This window comes from Corylus avellana, chromosome 1, assembly GCF_965113065.1.
Source record: "Corylus avellana chromosome 1, dhCorAvel1.hap1.2, whole genome shotgun sequence".
Classification (NCBI taxonomy): Eukaryota; Viridiplantae; Streptophyta; class Magnoliopsida; order Fagales; family Betulaceae; genus Corylus; species Corylus avellana.
Window position 1 is genome coordinate 26,917,091 of NC_142490.1, and position 21,663 is coordinate 26,938,753.

The 21,663-nt window shown below is 40.3% G+C and overlaps 1 protein-coding gene and 1 pseudogene across 1 annotated transcript; both read left to right on the plus strand.

The window, feature by feature from the left end:
- Positions 1–614: 614 nt before the first annotated feature.
- On the plus strand, positions 615–1,244 carry LOC132169611 (uncharacterized). The gene has a single exon (XM_059580622.2). It carries the CDS (start codon positions 615–617, stop codon positions 1,242–1,244), a length of 630 nt encoding a protein of 209 aa, XP_059436605.2.
- Positions 1,245–1,682: 438 nt separating this feature from the next.
- On the plus strand, positions 1,683–4,318 carry LOC148588202 (uncharacterized; annotated as a pseudogene).
- The last annotated feature ends 17,345 nt before the right edge of the window (positions 4,319–21,663 follow it).

The window sequence follows — 21,663 nt, forward strand, 5'->3', positions numbered from 1 at the left end:
AAGTGAACACTTTCAATGATTACTAGAAGCAAGCAAGTGGACCATACTCAGAGACCTACAATCCAGGGTGGCGGAACCACCTTAACTTTTCATCGAAGCAGAACCAACCGTTGAACCAGGGAAGGGCCCTCATCATGCCCAAAATTAATACCCTCCCGGATTTCTTCCACAGCAGCAAAATCAAGGTCGTTCAACTCATCCAGTGCAACCTCCTGCATCTTCGTCACAATCATCTATGGAGGACGCATTGAAGGCATTTATTCAGTCGAACAACCAAACCATACAAGAGTTCAAAAATTCCACTATCGTCAACAATTAGACCATAAATGAGGTTAAGAATGCCACCATGGTCAACACCCAAGCAATTGCCAAGATGGAGAGTCAGATTGGATAGATAGCCAATCACTTGGGTGAAAAAAAGAAGGGAAAGTTCCCTAGTTAGTCCGTGCCCAACCCAAAAGGACAATATATGGTTGGAAATTCTTCAAATCCTACGCATGGGCAGGAACATGTGCAAGTAATTGTCACACTGAGGTTTGAGAGACAAGTGGACAATCAAGTGGTTCTACCAAAAGAGAACCCTACTGTGCCGCAAGGGCAAGAGAGTGGTAACAATGAGGAAAGAGATGTTGAGCCATCTAGAGCCACACCCACTGTTGAGGACTCCCCTTGGGTCGTTTGTGCCTAAAGCGCCTTACCCTGAAAGATTACAAGCGTCTAAGAAAGGAGGAAAATTTGAGGACATTCTGGAGGTATTCAAGCAAGTCCAAATCAATATCCCATTTTTGCATGCCATCCAACAAGTGTCGTCATATAACAAGTTCTTGAAGGACTTGATTATTGTTAAGAGGAGGACGAATGTCCCGAAGAAAGTGTGTATGACCAAGCAGGTCAGCTCAATCCTACAATGTAAGCTACTCATCAAGTACAAGGACCCCAGGTGTCCTACTATCTCTTGCATGATAGGAATTAGTCGGATTGAGAAGGCTCTATTGGATCTTGAAGCAAGTGTGAATCTCCTTCCTTATTCTGTCTACCTGCAATTAGGGTTAGGAGAATTGAAGCCTACATCCATGACGCTTCAATTGGCTGACAGGTCGGTTAAGATCCACAGGGGAATCATAGAGGATGTATTGATTAAGGTGGATAAGTTCTATTTCTGTGTGGATTTTATTGAGCTGGATACGAAGCTAATTCAGAATGTTGGGATTCAAATATCGATGATTTTAGGGCAACCATTTTAAGCTACGGCTAACACTCTAATCAATTGTTGGACGGGGGTGATGAAGATCTCGTTCGGAAACATGACAGTGGAGCTGAATATCTTTGATATCAGCAAACAACCATTGGAATATGATGAGGTCAAGTTACTTGAGCAAGCATATGCAATTTTAGAGACTGCTCCTCTGGTGAGTAGTGAAAGTGGGGAGACCACAGTGCCAGAGCCCCCCAAGGCGGAACTTAATCCTCTACCGGACACCCTGAAGTATAAGTTCCTCGATCCAACTGAATCTTTGCCTGTAATCACAGCTTCAAATTTGGTAAGTGCTCAAAAGAGAAGTTGCTGGATGTTTTGAGAGAGCACAAGGAAGCCATCGACTGGACCATTGATGACATAAAAGGAATCAACCCATCGGTGGTAATGCACAAGATACATTTGGAGAAGAATGCCAAGCCATCGAATGGGGCCACAAAGGATGCTAAACCCAGCTATGCAAGAAGTGGTGAGAGCATAAGTGATTAAGTTGTTGGATGAAGGGATCATATATCCAATTTCTAATAGAAAGTGGGTGAGCCCGATACATGTAGTGCCTAAGTGGGCTGGATTGACGGTAGTGAAGAACAAGGACAACGAGTTGGTCCCAACTCATGTGTAGTCAGGATGAAGAGTTTGCATAGACTACTGCAAGCTGAATGCCACCACTAGGAAAGACCATTTTCCACTCTCATTCATTGATCAAATGGTGGAGCGCTTAGCTAGGCACGAGTACTACTAATTCTTGGATCGTTATTCTGGATATAACCAGGTCCCTTTGGACCTCGAAGATCAGGAGAAGACCACATTCACCTATCCTTTTGGGACGTTCGCCTATCTTCACATGCCTTTTGGGTTATGCAATGCACCTCCTACTTTTCAACGGTGCATGATCAGCATCTTTTTTGACATGGTAGAACATTTCCTGGAGATTTTCATGGATGACTTCTCCATTTTCGGTTCATCTTTTAAGAAGTGTTTGCACCACCTTACTTTGGTCTTAGTGTGATGCAAAGAAAAGAACCTTGTGCTTAATTAAGAGAAATGTCATTTTATGGTAAAACAAGGTATTGTACTAGGGCACGTCATCTCTCATCATGGGATTGAGGTAGATAAAGCGAAGGTGGATCTGATCTCTAACCTTCCACCCCCATGTACAGTGAAGGAGATATGTTCTTTTCTGGGCCATGCAAGATTCTACAGGTGATTCATCCAGGATTTTAGCAAGATCGCCAGGCCCTGCAAGTTATTGGTGAAGGAAACCCCATTTGTATTTGATGAGGATGGCAAGAAAGCATTTGGGGATCTGAAGAGAATTTTGACATCCACACCTATTATTCAGCCACCCAACTGGGGTGTACCTATTGAGATTATGTGTGACGCTTCTGATTATGCAGTCGGAGCTGTTTTGGGGCAGCGTGTTGATAAATTTCCCCATGTCATCTACTATATGACTAGGAACTTAAACGATGCACACTCAACTACTCCATTACTGAAAACGAGTTGCTTGTAGTCGCTTTTGCATTGGACAAGTTCAGATCCTACTCGTTAGGATCTAAAATCATTATCTACTCGGATCATGCGGCATTGAAGTATCTTTTCTCCAAAAAAGATGCTAAATCTCGTCTTATCTGGTGGATCTTGTTACTTCAGGAGTTCGACATAGAGATTCGGGATAAGAAGGGTTTCAAAAATGTGGTGGCGGATCATTTGTCTAGATTGATAGTGGAATTCACTGAGGACACCATTCCCATTTCTGAGATCTTTCCTGATGAGCAATTTATGCACATTGCTCACAATCCCGCACCATGGTTTGCGGATATAGTAAACTATCTTGTCACCAGCCAAATGCCTTTGCATTGGGGGCAGCAAGATAAGTCCAAGTTTATGGCCATGGTGAAGTACGTTTTCTGGGACAATCCTTATCTTTTCAAGTATTGTCCCAATCAGATCATTAGGAGGTGTATACCTAAGCATGACCAATCCAATGTCATCTCTTTTTGTCATGATCATGCTTGTGGAGGTTATTTCAATGCACAGAAGACCGCTGCAAAGATTTTGCAGTGTGGATTTTATTGGTCTACCCTTTTTCGAGACTCACACGTATTGCACTGCTTGTGAGCGTTGCCAGAAGCTAGGGAGTATTTCGAGACGAAATATGATGCTTCTCAACACCGTTTTTATTGTTGAGATTTTTTATTTGTAGGGCATGATTTCATGGGACCTTTTCGAAACTCCTTTAGCTACCTCTATATCCTCGTTGTTGTGGACTACGTCTCCAAATGGGTGAAGGCTATTGCATGCAAGACCAATGACTATAGAGTTGTGGTCCAGTTTTTGAAGGACACTATCTTTGCTTGTTTCGGTACTCCTCGAGCGACCATAAGTGATGGAGGTAAGCATTTTTGCAACAGGATTTTAGCAGTTGATGAAGAAGTATTTCATCATGCATAAGGTTGCCACCCCATATCACCCACAGATGAGTGGACAAGTGGATATTTCAAATCAAGACATCAAAAGAATTTTGGAAAAGACTGTAAATCCTACAAGAAAAAGATTGGTCTCTGCGATTGAATGATGCGCTATGGGCTTACTGTACAACATTCAAAACCCCGATTGGCATGTCTTCTTATTGTCTTATGTATGGCAAAGCATGTCACCTTCCGGTGGAGTTGGAGCATAGAGCATATTGGGCCATCAAGCTGCTGAATTTTCATCTTACAAAGGCTGGCTCACAAAGGAAGCTCCAACTCAATGAATTAGAGGAGCTAAGAAATTATGCATATGATTGTGCAAGGTTATACAAAGCACAAATGAAGAAGGCTCATGACCAAAGCATTTTGAGATGATCTTTAGAACCTAGACAGAAAGTCCTTCTCTACAATTCACGTTTGCATCTCTTCCCAGGCAAGCTCAGATCTTGATGACACACCCATTGAGATTGAGGATCCAAAGAATGGTAACACTTTCAAGGTAAATGGACAAAGGCTGAAACCATTCTTGGAATTGAAGAGTCCAGAAATTGAGACGACACTGTTGGAGGATCCTAGTTATCCGGAGTGATTATCGTCTACCATGGAGAGTCTGCCTAAAGATTGTAAACTTAGCGCTTGTGGGAGGCAACCCTCATTTTGTTTTCCTTGTCATTTGATTTTGTTTGTTTGTTTGTTTGTTTTTGTTTTTGCTGGGTGCTTTAGGACAAGTGTCTGTGATTCAAGTTTGGGGGAACGTTCACTTACGTCCCACCTGTCTCGGTATTATATTTCTGGCCACATTGGGGACAATGTGTCATTTTAGTTTGGGGGTGGGACAGACATTTCTGTCCATTTCTTGTTATTTTTGTGTTGTTTGTGTTTGTGTTTGAGTTTTTTTTTTTTTTTTTTTCTAGAAAAAAGAAAAAGTTGTGTTATGTTGTTGATTGAGCATAAGTTACACTGTAACTGTGGTTTGCATGTCATTGGTTTGTTTAACATCTTGAACACATCATCATCATTAGGAATCTGAGTCTTTTGACTCATTTTTGGTTTAGAGAGACTTCACATGTTTGAGTTGATCATCACAAATACATTAGTATAGAGTCTATGAGGTATGAGATTCGAATTGATTAGGGTGTGTCATGAGATTTGTAGGATGAATTGTTGATGAAACCTTGGCTTGAAATATATATATATATATATATATATATATATATATATATATATATATATCAAAATTAGTTTGAGTTTCTCATTGAGTAACCGAACCTCTTGCCTTACTAAGCATTGAGTGTTCGCGTAAAAAGATGTGAAATTCAATTTGGTTGATTGTATGGTTAGTTTGGCTTCATAGCCTATTTGACTTGAGTAATTAAGTACTTAAGGGAAGTTTTCACATCTAGTACCCTAAAACCATCTAGTTTGGGAGTCACTGGCCCAACACTCATTACATAGGTCAATTAGAAAGTTTAAGGAAGCTGAACACTGCACAGCCTACAAAAAAAAAAAAAAAAAAAAATGCATATCTTAACTTAAGCCTTGGTTGTTTTCATTTGAGAGAATTTCTATGAATTTTGAGGTACACACAACTTTGAGAAAATTGAAGCCTTATGATTGTATGTTAGTCTCACTTTGCACTTATTCGAGCATGTTTTGTCTCAAAATTCCATCTATGAGTGAATTGATTTTGGATGTTCTGATGATGTGATTGTGGTGTTCATTTTGTTAAGCATGCTTATGATGTAAGAACCATGTGTTTGTGTGGAAGTTCATGTTTGTCAATAATATAGTGCTAAAAATGTTTATGGGTTTCATTGTTGTTAAACCCTCATGAGACTTCACTCGTCCTCTAAGGATGCCTAGGGGTTTAAAAGGCTTGTTGTATATGCTAAATGCAATCATCTCTCCCACGATAGCAGATTTATGTTTCATGTTTTGATGTGTTTTTCATTTTGCTTTGCTAAGGGACTAGCAAAATGTAAGTTTGGGGGTATTTGATGAGTGCCAAATGTTGCAGATTTGGACCCCTTAATTTGCATTTGCTAAGCCTTTAGCTTTATTATTTTATGATGTTTTGATTAGTTTTGGTGTTTTGCAGGTTGCTAAGGGTAAATTACGAATTTAATGTAGAAGACACAAAGAAGTTGAAGAAAAGCACTTCTGGAGCTGGGATCGAGTGGACCATAAAAGCCTTACGCTGGAGCGCATCTGCGCTCGAGCAGGGATAGCAGCGCACGAGCGCACCCTCGCCCAGAACCAAACACACAGCGCCCATGTGTTGCGCCGCAGGAGTCCTGAAGCACGCCTAGTGCGATCGAGCGTACTCGGGCTAACCTAGCAGCGCCAAAGCCCTAGGTTTTTAGTATTTATAGCATTCTTTTCTTTTGTACACATATGTTGGGAGGCGCCGTTTAGAGCATATTTTCGACCTTTTCTAGTCCTTGAGCTTTGAGTACATTTCCCTTTGTAAGTTATTTATTTTAATGTTTTCAATTGATTTGATTATGTTGATTTTAGTCATGAGAGGCTAAAACCTTCAACTAAGGTTGAAGATAAAGCTTCATCATTGATTAACAATTATGTTCTCGTCATTTGTTCGTATAATTTCGATTTTGAATAAAAGTATGTTGTATTTCATTTCAATTAGTTGATTGATCTCTCTTAATTGAATGTTACGATTGTTATGTGTTAAATGTTGGATATTCGATGTGTTTCATCTAATGGATGCATCGAATCATTGGATTGAAATTGGGTATCCATTGTGATTTGTAAATCAAATGGATACATTGGATGATTTGATTTCAATGGGGTATTCGTTGTGATTTGTTAAAAAGGGTGGATTCTTTGAATGATTTAATCTATATTTTTATGAAACATCGAACAACACATAGAGCTTTATAGTTTGTCGGTTGTATGAACAAATACGAGGATATGTGGTTTAGATTTGGCGAAGTGAATTATAAACCTTAGTGTTTTTATTCATTTGATTTACAATCAGTTTTCATTTAGTTTATATTTTTGCACGACAAAATCACACAAAATTTGAAACTAGGTTAAAATAGGATTAGTTTAGATAGAAATTGATTCTCAAGACGCAATTCCCTGTGTATTCGACCTCGCACTTGAACACACTATATTGCAAACGACTCGTGTGCTTGCGAGTACATTTAAACTCACAGCACAACCTAATGGTCATCCCTAATGGAGGGGCTTAATTGCAACAAAATGGTTATTTGATGTATCCAAATGTCACACTTGTTAGTTCGTGGGTGATGTAGTGTAAGATCGTGATAGGCTAGAAACACAACAAGTAGAAGGGATAAATATTCCTAAGATTGTGAAACTATCAAGAAATCAAAGGAATCTTCTCTAAATGATAGATACTATCTAGGGTTTAAAGCAAAATAAAGAAGAAACTCAACTCTAAGTACTCTTATTGAAGAAAACCAAATAATAATCAAAAGTTGTGTTCTCAGGGTTATAAGCATGTACTTATAGCCCCAAGAGTTCTGAACCTAATAGAAAACATAATTAGAGTCAGTTTTGTGAATCTATGCTGGTCGTCTGGACGGGATATAATTCCGTCCGGACAGTCAGAGGAAAAAAGCAATAAATAGCAATAACATAACATAGGCGTCTGGACGGGCTCCAGACGACGCTCTCAGGTTTGGCCTCGTTTGGACGTGTGCCAGATGAACTTCAAACAAGGCTCTTGGGTTAGGTCTTGTTCGAACGTGTGTTAGATGAGCTTCAGACAAAGCTCGCGGGTTCACTCTCGTCTAGACGGGCTTCAGTCTCTGTGCATGTTTGTCACCTTGTCTTGATCTTCCTTGGCATGACTCCTTTGGGTGTCTCCACACTTGCATCTGCTTAGGTCTTCCTCATGTAATCCCCAACACTCTGATCTACATCATCCTTCCCAAGTTGGAGAGAATTCGAATCCTTATCCGAAGAATCCCCTGTAAACGGCACAAGGTGTTTGATATTAAAGACATCAAACGTCTTGATGTGGCTAGGCAACTTCAACCGGTAGGCATTCAGATTGCTCTTCTCAACAATTTCAACCGGACCAATCTTTCGGGCAGCCAACTTGTTGTACTCCCCAACAGAAAACCTGTCTTTGGTCAAGACCACCCACACAAACTCTCCCTCCTCGAACTCTAGGGCACGTGGCTTCCTATCGACATCCTCGTTATACCTTGCGTTGACTCATGTAGATTCTTGATGGTCAGCTTGTGGCCCTCTTGAATATGGGCAATGAGATCTTCTACCTTAGTACGTGTTCGCATCAAATCAAGAATAGGTACCAAATCCAATGGGGCGTGAGGATTATTTCCATAGATGATGGTAAATGGGCTAAGGCCAGTACTTCGGTTGGTAGACCAGTTGAAGGTGAACTCGGCTTCGTACAACTTTTGATCTCACAACTTGAAATGTTCCCCCACCAAACTCCGCAGTAGTGCTCCCAACGATCAATTGATGACCTCGATTTGTTCGTCTATCTATGGAAGGTAGGCGCTGCTGAAGTCGAGCTTCGTGTGAGATAGCTGCCACAAACACCACCAAAAGTGGCTAAGGAACCGTGTGTCGCAATCGGAGACTATGGATAAAGGTAATCCATGTAGTCGGTAGACTTCCAAGAAATACAATTGTGCCACGTTCATAGCATCAGTAGTCTTTTTACAGGCAATGAAATGCACCATCTTAGAGAATCTATCAACCACGACAAAGATGGAGTCATTACCTTTTTGAGTCTGTGGTAGCCCCAACACAAAGTCCATGCTCACATTAGTCCATGGCCCTTCCAAAATAGGGAGTGGCATGTACAACCCGGCATTCGTAGCTGCCCCCTTGGATACTTGCCATACTCGGCAGCCCTTCACGAGTTTATCCACCTCTTTCCTTATGCTCGGCCAATAGAACTACTCCTCCACCAGTTTGATTGTCTTATCCTGCCCCATATGGCCTTCATTATGGTGCTCGCGGATATCTTCAATCGTAAACTGCCTTCGGGAATGCATAGTTGGGTGCCTTTGAATAGGAACCCATTATACAGCCTAAAGGCTTCCCATACTCCTAATTACACCTCTTCAACAATAGGACCAAAGAATCGTTCAATAATTCAAAACCAAGTACCTCTGAGTTCATGGTGGTCAATAGTGTAGTTTTTCGGCTGAGGGCATCGGCCACTTTGTTCAATGCTCCCGACTTGTGCTTGATGGTGAAGGAAAATTGCTGCGCGAAGGCGGCCCATTTAGCATGCCGAGATGACAATTTATCTTGACTGTTCAGATGTTTTAGTGCTTTATGGTCCAAGTACAAGATAAGGTCGTTGTAGGCGAGGTATGAGCTCCAATGTTTCAATTATTGCACCACCGCATAGAACTCCATGTCATAGGTGCTATAGTTGAGTTGTGCACTCTTCAACTTTTTGTAAAATAGGCCACCGGCTTGCCTCCTTGACTGAGCACCCCTCCAATGCCTATCTTCGATGCATCACAATGCAACTCAAAGGGTAAGTCAAAATCTGGGAGGACAAGTAATGGGATTGTGGTCAATTTGAGCTTGATCACTTCGAAGGTGGTGGTAGCTGCCTCACTCCATGAGAATTTCCCCACTTTCATTCACTCCATGATTGGCGCCATGATGGTGCTAAAGTTATGAATGAAGTGTCGATAAAAAGATACTAACCAATGGAAACTTCGAACTTCATGTAGCGTCGTGGGAATAAGCCAATCTCATACCACTTCCACCTTCGATTCATCCACCGCTAACCCATCCTTGGACACCACTTAACCAAGGAAAAGAATAGAGTCTACCACAAAGGAACATTTGGCCGGTGCTGCATAAAACTTCTCCCTTCGCAATACAAGTAGTGCCTCCCATACATGTTGAATGTGTACCTCATGGTCGAAGCTATAGATGAGGGTGTCCTCAAAGTAGATGACTACAAACTTCTCAATGAATGGGCGGAATGCTTGATTCATAACTTGCATGAATGTGCTAGGAGCGTTAGACAATCCTAATGGCATCACTAACCATTTATAGAGCCCCTCTTGTGTCTTGAACGAAGTCTTCCACTCATCACTAATTCGCACCTGAATCTAATGGTACCCACTCTTCAAATCCAGCCTAGTGAATACCGTTGCCCCACTCAATTGATCCAATAAGTCATCCAATCGAGGAATATGAAATATGTACCTTACTATGATCTTATTGATGGCTCGGCTATCCACAAACATCCTCCATGTCCCATCCTTCTTGGGAGTAAGCAAGGCTAGAACTGCACATGGGCTCAAGCTCTCCCAAATATGCCCCTTTGCTAGTAACTCCTCCACTTGTTTCCTCAACCCTTCCTGCTCCTTGGGGCTCATGTGGTAGTGTGGTATATTGGGGAGACTAAACCCAAGCACCAAATCAATTTGGTGTTGGATGTCATGAAGAGGTGGTTGCTCCTCGGGTAATTCTACCAGGAAAACATTGGCAAATTCTTCCAATAATCCCCGAACTGACTCCGGCACCAACTCCATGGTGTTGCTTTGTTTCCTATATAGTAAGTACACACACTCCGAATCTAACATCTCCTTGACAAACTCTTGTTTGGCCAACAAGGTTTGGCCCGCTCCTTTCGAAGGTTTGAGTCCATCACCTAGGCTAGGTAGTAGTGTTAGCTTCACATTATCCACCAAGAAGCTATAGGTGTTCTTCCTTCCATCATGGTGAGCATTCCTATCGTATTGTCATGTCCTTCCTACCAATAAGTTGCATGTGGCCATGGCCACGACATCATACCATGTCATGTCTTTATATTTGGTCCCAATTGAAAAAGACACAAGGCAACGTTTAGATACTAGTACCTCGTTTTCCTTCTTGAGCCACTCTAAGCGGTATGGTGTAGGGTGTTTCTCCGTCTCAAGGGCCAACTTCCGGACCGCTTCTTCCGCCACAACATTCTCACAATTGCCCCCATCAATGACGAGCTTTCATACCTTTGTTGGGATCGTTTGTGTAAATTTCAAAACTTTTCTTTTTACACAGCGGATTAAAAAATATAATCCCCAAGAACTTTTGTCAACAAGATAAACATGCTTAGATCTAATAATATATAAGTAATATTACTTACATGTAGCTTCGGCCTCTCCTAGGAATTGGGGCATAGGAGTGTAAAACCGTTCTTCCTATGATGTAGGGCTGAGCAATTGTTATTCCAACGAACTTGCAAACTTATGGTATGAGTCAATACTCATTCCATGTTTTTGCATTCTTAGAGTTCTTCGCGTTCATCGAGTTCTTCGTGTTCATCGTGTTCTTGATGAACTTGTGGTTGATCTTCAAAAAGATCTTGATGAACAATTTCATCTTCTTGGATTTCTCCAAGAACGTCGAGATTCTCCAAGAATTGAGGATTCAATTCTTCCATCAGATCTTTTCTTCGATGACTGAATATGACTGTGAGTGTGGGCTCACACTGTTTTCTCAAGAGGCTAGAGAAAACTAGAAGCTAAGACCTAGAGAGTAATTATCTCCCTTAGTCGTGCATTACTTTCAGAAGAGAGAAAACAGTTTTTCAATTCTATTGTAAGTCTGATGTGTTTCCACACTCAATTCATTGTGTTTTTGCTTCTCCTTCGCACCTCTATTTATACTACTGGGATCTCAGGAGAAAACTGATTCTTAACCATGTGGGACTACCACTTGGTTTAGCACTTGGGCTTGGGTTTTATCCTCAAGCCCTATGCTCCTTAGACTTAACTTTAGCCTTTTGGATTTAATTCCCTTGGGCCCAAAGTTTACATACTAGCTACAAGAATTAAAACCAAAAAGCCCAAAGCTTATTTTAATTCTTTCGCCTGTAGGAATTAAATCATGATCCCAATTGCTCTATTTAATTCCCTAAGTCTAATTTCTCCAACTTGGCCCTTTAGATTAATAAATCTTTTTGGCCTATGTTTTATAAAATAAAACATCCCAAGTAAATACACATAAATATAACTGAGGCCCAATATTTATACTAGTCAATTTACATCAGTTCAAAGTTGGACCCAAAGGAAAAAATATCATTAGCTTAATAGGTCTGCGACTCTATTTAATCACAATTAATACCACTATATAACTGTGATTGAACTCTAATGAATATTTTTGATTTAATCAATTAATCGTCATGACGTACTTATTATGTATGTTACCCTTCCATGGAATCTTTCTGTAGTCGAACCAAAGTCTATGTATTGTCACTTTGTTCACTACATCTTTCCTTGAGTCACCGATTTAACTTCATGATTATCCTTATGTACCTTTTGAGAAATATTCTCACCTTGTACATGTATAAGTTTCAGTCATACCTATTGAAACACTCAGGCCCGAGTTTTAGGATAATCTTTCCCATTAAATCTAAAACAAGGGGAATGTTCCTTGTCGCTTTGTCTTAAACAAAGCATTTGGATTCCTTCTTGAAATCAGTGTTCCCACAATGCTACATGCGATCACCCAACATACTGAGGTTAGATCGACCGCTAATAGGTCTCACTCTTTTAATACATGAAAGTAATCTACACTTTACATCTGAGTTCAAAGAACTTCTCAGGATTTAGAGTAAATACTATAAGCCGTCATGCACGTACATCATTGTTAAGATAGTATTAGTAAACAAATGATGACTCATGTGGTCCTGTTCGGTGTATGGCCCAAACCTACCAATACCCCAACATATCAACCCGAAGCCTACCTACTTCTCCTAACCAAGACAAGTTGTTGAGGTTCGATATGTTATAGTCTAGATGGAGTTCCAAGTTCCATTTACGACTACGAACAATTAGTTTATAAGTTTCAAGGGCCTTTGAGTATGATTTTCTATGATACACACACCATCACTCAAATACAATGCATCTTAGGGATCTTATATACATATAATCGGACAATACACAATCACACATATATGTCATGCAAGAATATAACCGTATATGTCTATTGTTGTTTATCATAATATTTAAAACATTATCCAATCAATTGGAGTTTTGGACACCATTTCCAACAACCTTGCCCCCTATGGTGCACGTTGAGTGGAAAAGATTGTGGTGTTGCCCATCATCACCCTCTACCTTCACGGGTGTAAAACATACCCTCCTAACCATCAAGAGAGGACCGTCATCCTCAGTAACAAATTCTTCATTGACCCCGTCATAGTCGTTGAAGTTTGCCTCTTGTTCCTTCTCGTCTCCTTGTTCATCAAAGGCATCTCCTGAGTCAATAAGTAGACCCTTACAGTATTTCTCCCCCTTGCGGCAATCCACCATCTGGTGGCCCGGTTAGCTACATCGAAAGCATTTAGGCCCACCAGTTGCTCCAACTCGGTTAAGTGGTCCCGTTGTGGTTGGAACCCTATTTTGACTTGTAGGTTGAGTGATAGGTTGAATGGTGCTTCGAGCCATGAATGGCCCACTCGACTGGTTTGTGCTCCCTCCGGCTCCATGGCCAAATAGGCCTGAAGGTCCTCGTGAGGTCGTCTTCTCTAGCAACAATGCTGGTTAGGTTGTCCCGTTGTGGTTGGAACCCTATTTTGACTTGTAGGTTGAGTGGTAGGTTGAGTGGTGCTTCGAGCCATGAATGGCCCACTCGACCGGTTCGTGCTCCCTCCGGCTCCACGGCCAAATAGGCCCGAAGGTCCTCGTGAGGTCATCTTCTCTAGCAACAACACCCTTTGATGGGCCTTTGACACATTAACGGGATCAAAGAGGTTCAAATAATCCTGAATTTGTTGTCACAAACCTCCAATGTATTGAGACACTAGTTGCTTGTCAAATTCGCCCAAATCAACAAGAGTCAACAGTTTGTAGAATTCCTATGTGTACTCATCCACGGACTTTGAACTTTGGCTTAAATTCTGCAGCCGTTGATACATGGTTCAGGTGTAGTTGTAAGGCAAAAAGGCCGGCCGCATGTGTTTCAACAGTTTCTCCCAACTGTTGATCTTCCCCTTGCCTTACTGTACTCTGGATTGCTTCAATTGTTGCCACCATTCTGCCGCTCTTCCCCAAAATTTGGTTGCGACCAAAGAAACCCATCAATCCTCGGGCACCCCCTTGAAATCAAGAATCTCTCCAACTACCGCTACCCAATCCAAAAAATTGCTTGGGTTCTAGACCCCCTTGGAATTCGGGAATATCGAGTTTGAAACTGGACTCCCACTGATTGGCATGAGCTTGCGCAAGGGGTTGACGCCCGTGTGTTCGGTGCTCTGCAAAAGGGTTCCCGGATCCATTCCAGTCACTTTGTTCATCTTCCTCCTCTGAGTCGTGCGGTGAGGGTTGATGATGACATCCTTTGTGACCACCCCTGTTGGACAATTGAATAGTGAGGCTTTGACATGACCCCTCAATGTAGTGACCCAAATAATCAATTAAGCTTAAGACAACTTAATTAGAAGGTTAATTGGGCTTTGGGTCACTAGGGACACCTGGAGGGGCATTTTTGGAATTTTTGGATCTTGAAGTTACAATAGACGAACGCTCATGTGGGGGACCACACACGAGCGCTCGCCTGGAAACCGTCCACGAACGCTCGTATGGGGACCATGTCGAGCGCTTATTGACCACTAGGTTTTATTCGTGCGTGTCACCTGCCACCTAACCCCTCTGAGCAGCAGTACACGAGCTCGCTCCCTATACTACCACGAGCGCTCGTCCCTTTGCTGTTATTCACCTTTTTGCCCTCAGACTCATCCCCTAAAAATACCTCTCAACTCCATTCGATTTTCTCCACCCCAGAAGCTTAGGGAAACTCTGTCATTTTGGTTTTGTGAGAGTGGTGACATTTTGTGAGTGTTGGTGGAGTTTACTTGGAGGACTTGCTCGATTGAGGTAATCCTTACCATTTTCTTTAAGTTTTGTTCTAATAGCTTACTTGTTGTATGCCTTGTTGTTGGTTAGCGTTTCTTCTTGCTTCGATTTAATCTTACTATTAAAAACGTTGTTATGCTTAGAATAGTATTAGAAAGCCTTTTGATAGCATAAGAGACCGTTAGAAAGCTCGGGAAATGAGTGGGTCAAATGAGGCTTCCACTTAAACCTCACTCGACGAACGCTCGTCCCTAGGTTGATCGCTCGCCTAGGGTTTAAGAGATGGCCTTCTTGGCTAAACACCCAACGCCCATTGTTTTCAAGCTAGGGTTGTGTTAGTAAACTTAGGACTAATGGGAGGATTTTTTACAGATTTGGAGAACCCAAATTTTATTGGAGGATTACTTGGAGGATTTAATCGACCTAGGTGAGTTTTAACTCACATAATGCTCGCCATTTATTTTTTCACATTTGCACATCTATTTTGTGTACCAAAACATGCATATTTGCAACTCTTACGAAAACATTTTTTCTGCTGCGCATGAACTCTAGCATTTGTGAAAAATGTCGTATTTAACATGTTAATGAAAGTGAGACTTGTAAAAGCATGCATGTAAAATACGGATAAGATAAATTGCATCGTATGACATGGTAAACCGGTACGTGCGGGATAACGGCCATGGGCTTACTATACATGTTAACTTTATGGTCAAATGTTTGTGTGATATATGTGCCTCAGATCCAATAGTTGTTTCATGACTGGCGTAGCCTTAACGAGTGGTCACTACAGGATGGACATCATTAGTGGTGTGGGTCATCCAAGGTTGGGCTCGGTTGTGCCACTAATGTTATGGATGGTAGCATACAATATTCGGCGCACCGGTGTTGTATTACACATCCCTCGGGACAACGCCAACCTTGCTGAGAATGAGTAATATCTCAGGTAGACTATACTGTTGAACTATCACTATTACTCATGATTACAAGCATGTATTATATATTTATATCGAACCTATGGAAAACTGTCATGATTATACTGTTGCATACTTTATCAAATCGAGTTCATCACTAAACTGGCATGGGTATTATGTGCATCAACATTCACTAAGTCTTTAGACTTAGCCCCTATTTTTACGTTTTTCCTCCTCCACTGTGAATAATTGCACGGTTTAGCTAGCCTAGAAGAGGATGCCTCCGGATCCGACATGGGTGATTGCAAAGGACCTGATCCGAGTCATTTTTGAGGATATGGACTCTAAGTGGTTGAAGTCCATGTGGGATGATGGAGGAACCACCCGAGCAGACATGATCGAGATTATTAGCCCTACTTAATCTTAAGATTTGATTTATGGATCTTTTGTAAGACAACCACGATTTGGGAATGTAATATTTTGGTATGGTCTGATGACCGATTCATTTGGTGACTTACCTTTATATTATGAGTTATTATGTTTACTCTAGTGTATGAATGTGTGGTTGTTTTAGTTACTGCTCTCTATTCCTATAGTTTAAAAGTCTTCCGTAGAGCTCGTATAGGATAGGTTGTGATCCTTGAGTCTTGTCCCATGAGGGATAGGGTTGGGAGACGAACCGTGGGGTCAATTACTAGTTAATTGATTTTCCCATCGAGGTCGTTACACCCAAGGCTTCGAATTGTGCATCCATGTGGTGCGCTTGTGCTGCCGCTTGTTCTTCATGAACTGCCTCCTCGCGACTATAAACATCTTCCAAGTTTGCATAGCAGTTGCCCTTTCCCCTTGTGACTGGAGCCATGGAAATAAACTTGGGCTCTGATAGTAACTGATGCAGTGTTTGATCGTGATAGGCTAGAAACATAGCAAGTAGAAGGGATAAATATTCCTAAGATCGTGAGACTGTCAACAAATCAAAGAAATCTTCTCTAAACAGTAGATACTATCTAGGGTTTGAAGAAAAATAAAGAAGAAACTCAACTCTGAGTCCTCTTATTGAAGAAAACTAAATAATAATCAAAAGTTGCGTTCTCAGGGTTATAAGCATGCATTTATAGCCCCAAGAGTTCTAAACCTAATAGAAAACATAATTAAAGTTAGTTTTGTGAATCTACGCTGGCCATCCGGATGGGACATAACTCCATTAAGATGGTGAAAGGAAAAAAGTAGTAAATAGCAATAACATAACATAGGCGTCCGGACGGGCTGCAGACGAGGGCTTTAGACAAGGCTCTCGGGTTTGGCCTTGCTCAGACATGTGTCTGACGAACTTCAGATGAGGCTCTTGGGTTGGGCCTCATTCAGACATGCGTCAAATGAGCTTTAGACAAAGCTCTCAGGTTCACTCTTGTCCGGATGGATACTCTCCTCGTCCGGACGGGCTTCAGCCTCCACTCGAGTTTATGACCTTGTCTTGATCTTCCTTGGCGTGACTCCTCTGGGCATCTCCACACTTGCATCTGCTCGAGTCTTCCTCATGTACATGCACTCTGATCTACATTAGTGGGGCTTAGATGTTTAGCATGAAAATCAATAAAATTTTCCTTAAAAAGCTTAATGATGTTGAGAATGAAAAAGAGTCTTTGGTTATTAAATTGTTTAAATCACATGCCTTAGTTGAATCTTTAAAATCTGAAAATGCCATGCTTGTTGAAAAGAATAAATCACTTGATAATGAATTGGAAGACTATGGAGTTCTCACATAGACTCTCTATAGATAATTTGAAAAACTTGTTTTGTGTTTAAAGATCTGTTTTAACAAGCCTAGTATGATTGTTGATAACTTACGTAACTCTACTTTGCATGCTTCTTATTTTGAAAGAAAGACTTTGTTCATTAAGCTTGTGAAAGTTGAGATGTCAACTACCTGAGATATAACTCTTTCTCTGCAGAGTTGGTGTTGTCCTAAGAGACTTATAATAGAATACCGGTGCCCCGACTATTGCATGCTATCATTCATAACACTAGCAGCCCGACCAAGTCTGACCTCGGGTGGCCCACGCTACTAATGATGTACGTCATGTAGTGACCGGCCAATCAAACATGGCTACGCCAGTCACAAACAACCATTAGATCCAGGAACTATGGAAACACATGCATTTTGACCATAGAGTTAACATATATAGTAAGCCCATGACTGTTATCCCGCACGTACCGGTGTACTATGTCATACGATGCAATTAGTCTTATCTATATTTTACATGAATGCTCTTACAAATCTCATCATGTTCATTATCTTGCTTAAGCAAAACACGTTTTATGAGAGTTGTAAAGATGCATGTTTGGTACACATAAAATAGTCGAGCAATGGAGGAAAAGTAATAACAAGTATTCATATGAGTTTGTATTCACTTGTTGTAAGGTTCCTCCAAATACTCCTCCAGGTGTTCCACACTCACCAAATATGTGAAAAAACTCATCTTCAGTCCTAAATTTGTGTTAAAATGAGTCCTAGGCTTAAAAAATGTTCAAAACAAAGTTTTTTCCAGGCCCTTGAATGTTCTTTCCAGATGGTACGAACGTTCGGGCTTGAAGGAGAATATTCGGCCAGAAGGGTGTGAACGTTCTATACTGAGTAGAAAACCCATTTAGAGCAAATCAGCCTCCTAACCACTTTTAAGCAAGTCCTAAAGCCACAACAAGGTTCTTAACATACTCCTTGTCCATAATAACATCTCTGTGCATAATAAAATATGTCCAACAAAATTGAAATGCTAACCCATGCTTAAACCAAGATTAAAACCTAAAACAACAACATAAGCTCAAAACCAAAAACCAAGCTATGGAAAACACTTACCCAACATAACAACTAGGTAAAGAACAAGCTAAGTTAAGAAGGTTAGCTCTCTAGAACAAGAATCTCCAAGAACCTTCCTCCTTCTTACAACTCATAAACCACTCAAGCAGAATTTCTCTAGGGCTTAGAAGGGAGAATGAAGTTTAGAAGGGTGTGGGAGGGGTATTTATAGGTTTGGAAAAGCTAAGGGTGCTATTGTGACAGTCTTGCAAGTCAGTGAATGTTCAGCGGTCCTAGGTGAACGTTCGGTGCACTGTTTGCACAGTGATTCTAGGGTTGCAGGTCGAACATTTGAGCATCACCCAATGGGTCAAAATTTGGTCAACAAATGTTTGGTGGTCTCCCTGTGGACGTTCGATGTACTTTGGCAGAGCGAACGTTTGGTGGTCTGATGTGGTCTTTTTTTGTGCAAAAATAATCAATAATGAAATTACCACCCGCAATAGGATGAATCCTTGTAGGATAGGGCTATATAGAGGTTGTCCAACCTCAATGACTGCACTGGTGTTTTTATCAAGTTTTCCAAAATTAAATATAATTTAATTAAAAGATGATTGTTTGTTTTCGTTCGGAACCTAAATGCATAAAAGTAAAAGTAAGATAGATTGTTATGGGAGAGAGAATAGAGGGTTGATTTCACCACTAACTGCATAACAATGATCAATCATAAATTAATAAGGAAAATTCTTACTATGCATGATATAAGGCCCATCTCACTCGAGTAGTCAAGAAAATACCATCATTATGAAATAAGTATAATCCATCTTCAGTTGGCACAGATCGTCTGCCTAACTTCTAGATGCGGTACGGTCCGTCTTCCCTAGGTATGGACTATCAAATATCTTAACCAGTTATATACAATCAATGGATAAGCATAACTTATCTTAAGTTAGTGCGAATTGTCTATCTAAATTATATTAAACTAGGGTGTAAAAAAATTCGTCTTCCCTAGGCATGGCCTATCAAATCCTATTGATCATGTGTCAGTTAAAATCATTGTATAACAATCATTCATATAATCACAGAAAAATATGAAGGATGAGTTCAATCAATATAAAAAGCTTTCTAAGGCAATAGAAGAATTTCATAATCATCGAATATAAATATTAAGATTAATTCTCACAGTTATACTACCATCATGCATTAGAAAATCCAAAATTAAAATACAATTAAACCATTTTACTTGGAGAGGGCTGCATCAACACCCTATTACAAAATTAGTTGCTTATGCTAGTGCTAGGATGGCCACCTGCCATCTTCATCTTCTCTTCAACTCCTCAAGCCTCCAAGAAGATATTTTATGTCTAAAACTAAGCACACCTCTCTTCAAGGCTTAGAGGTCTATTTATAGGGAGTAAAACAAACCCTAAGAGCCCTAGGAATCCCAGATTGGGAGACTTAAAAAAGCTTTCCTTATCAATTTCAGCACCTTCTGGACTTTTCAGCATGAGTGCACTCGAGCTCACTTGTGGTGTGCTCGAGTCCACTTACGCACGTTGGCTAATTTATGCTCTATCCCATGTCTTCAGCATCAGTATCTAAAAAAAAAAAAAATCATGTTTTAAGCTCGAATTCAATGGAATTTCTCTTATTCTCCCCAAGAACCTGAAAACATGAAAACAACACAAAATAAAAAAGATAACAACACTAAGGAATTAACATATGCGACTTAAGAGGCTTGAATTTGCAACATTCGACGCTTATCACACCCCTGCGAACATTCAGTGGTCCCCATAATCCAAAATCCCAAAAATCTTCCTTACAACAAATCCTAATAGACCGGGAAGTTTTGCTAACCATCCGACTAAGCTAATCACAACCTAGTAACTACTCGGGGCACTGCACTATGCAATAGAAGTTAAGGTGATCGCTTGTCTTATGCAAGAGAGTATAGGTTTTGTAAGTGTGAACTTGTAATTCTTATTCTTTTACAGTTGATTGATTTCCTAGTTTAATGCCCCACTATTTGAACCAGCAAAATCCTAAGTAGAAATATCAATTTCTCATGTGACGCTACTACATCAGATATATAATCTCATAGCAGAATTGTTTTTTGATTCTATATCTTAGGAATAACTTTTACAACACACATGAGTTGATTGAAATACCTTGAGGTGATATATATAAAGGAAAACAGAAATATGGTTTTCATTAGAAAACATGTACACAATAAGTGTACTAAATAAGCGGCACCAAATCAACATCGTAATATTTATCAAGATTTTACATTTCAAAATATATAATAAATGCTGTAAACATAAATGAGACTTGCTTCTTGAGGCAAGCATCAATCTTGTAGCAAATGGTCTAACAAGCATCAAAACTAGTGAAGGGATCATCTCCCTCAATCTCAAATCCTGCAACGAGATCTATGTAAAGATGACATGATCATATTTACATAGACAAACAATTGAGTTATCTATTTTCGTAAAAACAAATGTTAAAAGATTAGGGAAAACTTAACTTTAGACCCCTAAACTACCGCTCGTTTGGAGAAGACCCCCTTGGAAAAATTTCAAAACTCTCAATTTGAACCCCTCAACTTTCAATTGCAATTAATTTAAACCACTCCATTAGTTTTAATCATTAACCTCAAATGAAATAGTCGTCATGTGATTTTTTTGCCTTATTATACCCTTATACCCTCACCCATTCCAAGATACAGACACGTGATCTTCCCCATTTTACAAAGAAAAAAATCAATGAAGAACTTGACCCATGATTCAATGAAGAACTCGACCCACACACATTAAGCTGAAGATCTGGATCTACACAAAGCTGACACACTACGGGCTATTGATCTCAAGCAGAGTCGAGACTCATTCCCCACTAGCTGCGAGGTCACAACGATGAATGATGGAGCACTCCGACAGTGAGGTGAGCGAGTCATGATCGAGCTATCCAATTTGTAAATGTGGGAGCAAGACAGTGATCAAAACTGCTTTCACGACTAAAAATCTGGGCAAAAGGTTTTATGCATGTGTAAATTATGTGGTAAGTAGTGTTTGCTACTTTAATTTGAACTGAAATTTCATTTTTCTCAGTAGATGCCTAAGTCATTTAGTGATGGGTTAAACCCTAATTTGTGTGATTGTGCATAATGAAAAAAACTGTGATTGCAATTTTTTTTTAAATAGGTTGAACCTAAAATTTATGTGTGCGGTGATCGTGTGGTGTCGATGTTGATGGAACAGTAGCAGGATTTAGAGTTTGAGACGGAACTAATTGAAACAACCATCTTGAAATGCTGAACTTGCTAAATACAAGTCAAAAATGGAAGTTGATGCTACTAATTTTGCACTGAAACTAGAAAGGCAGAAGAACAAGTATC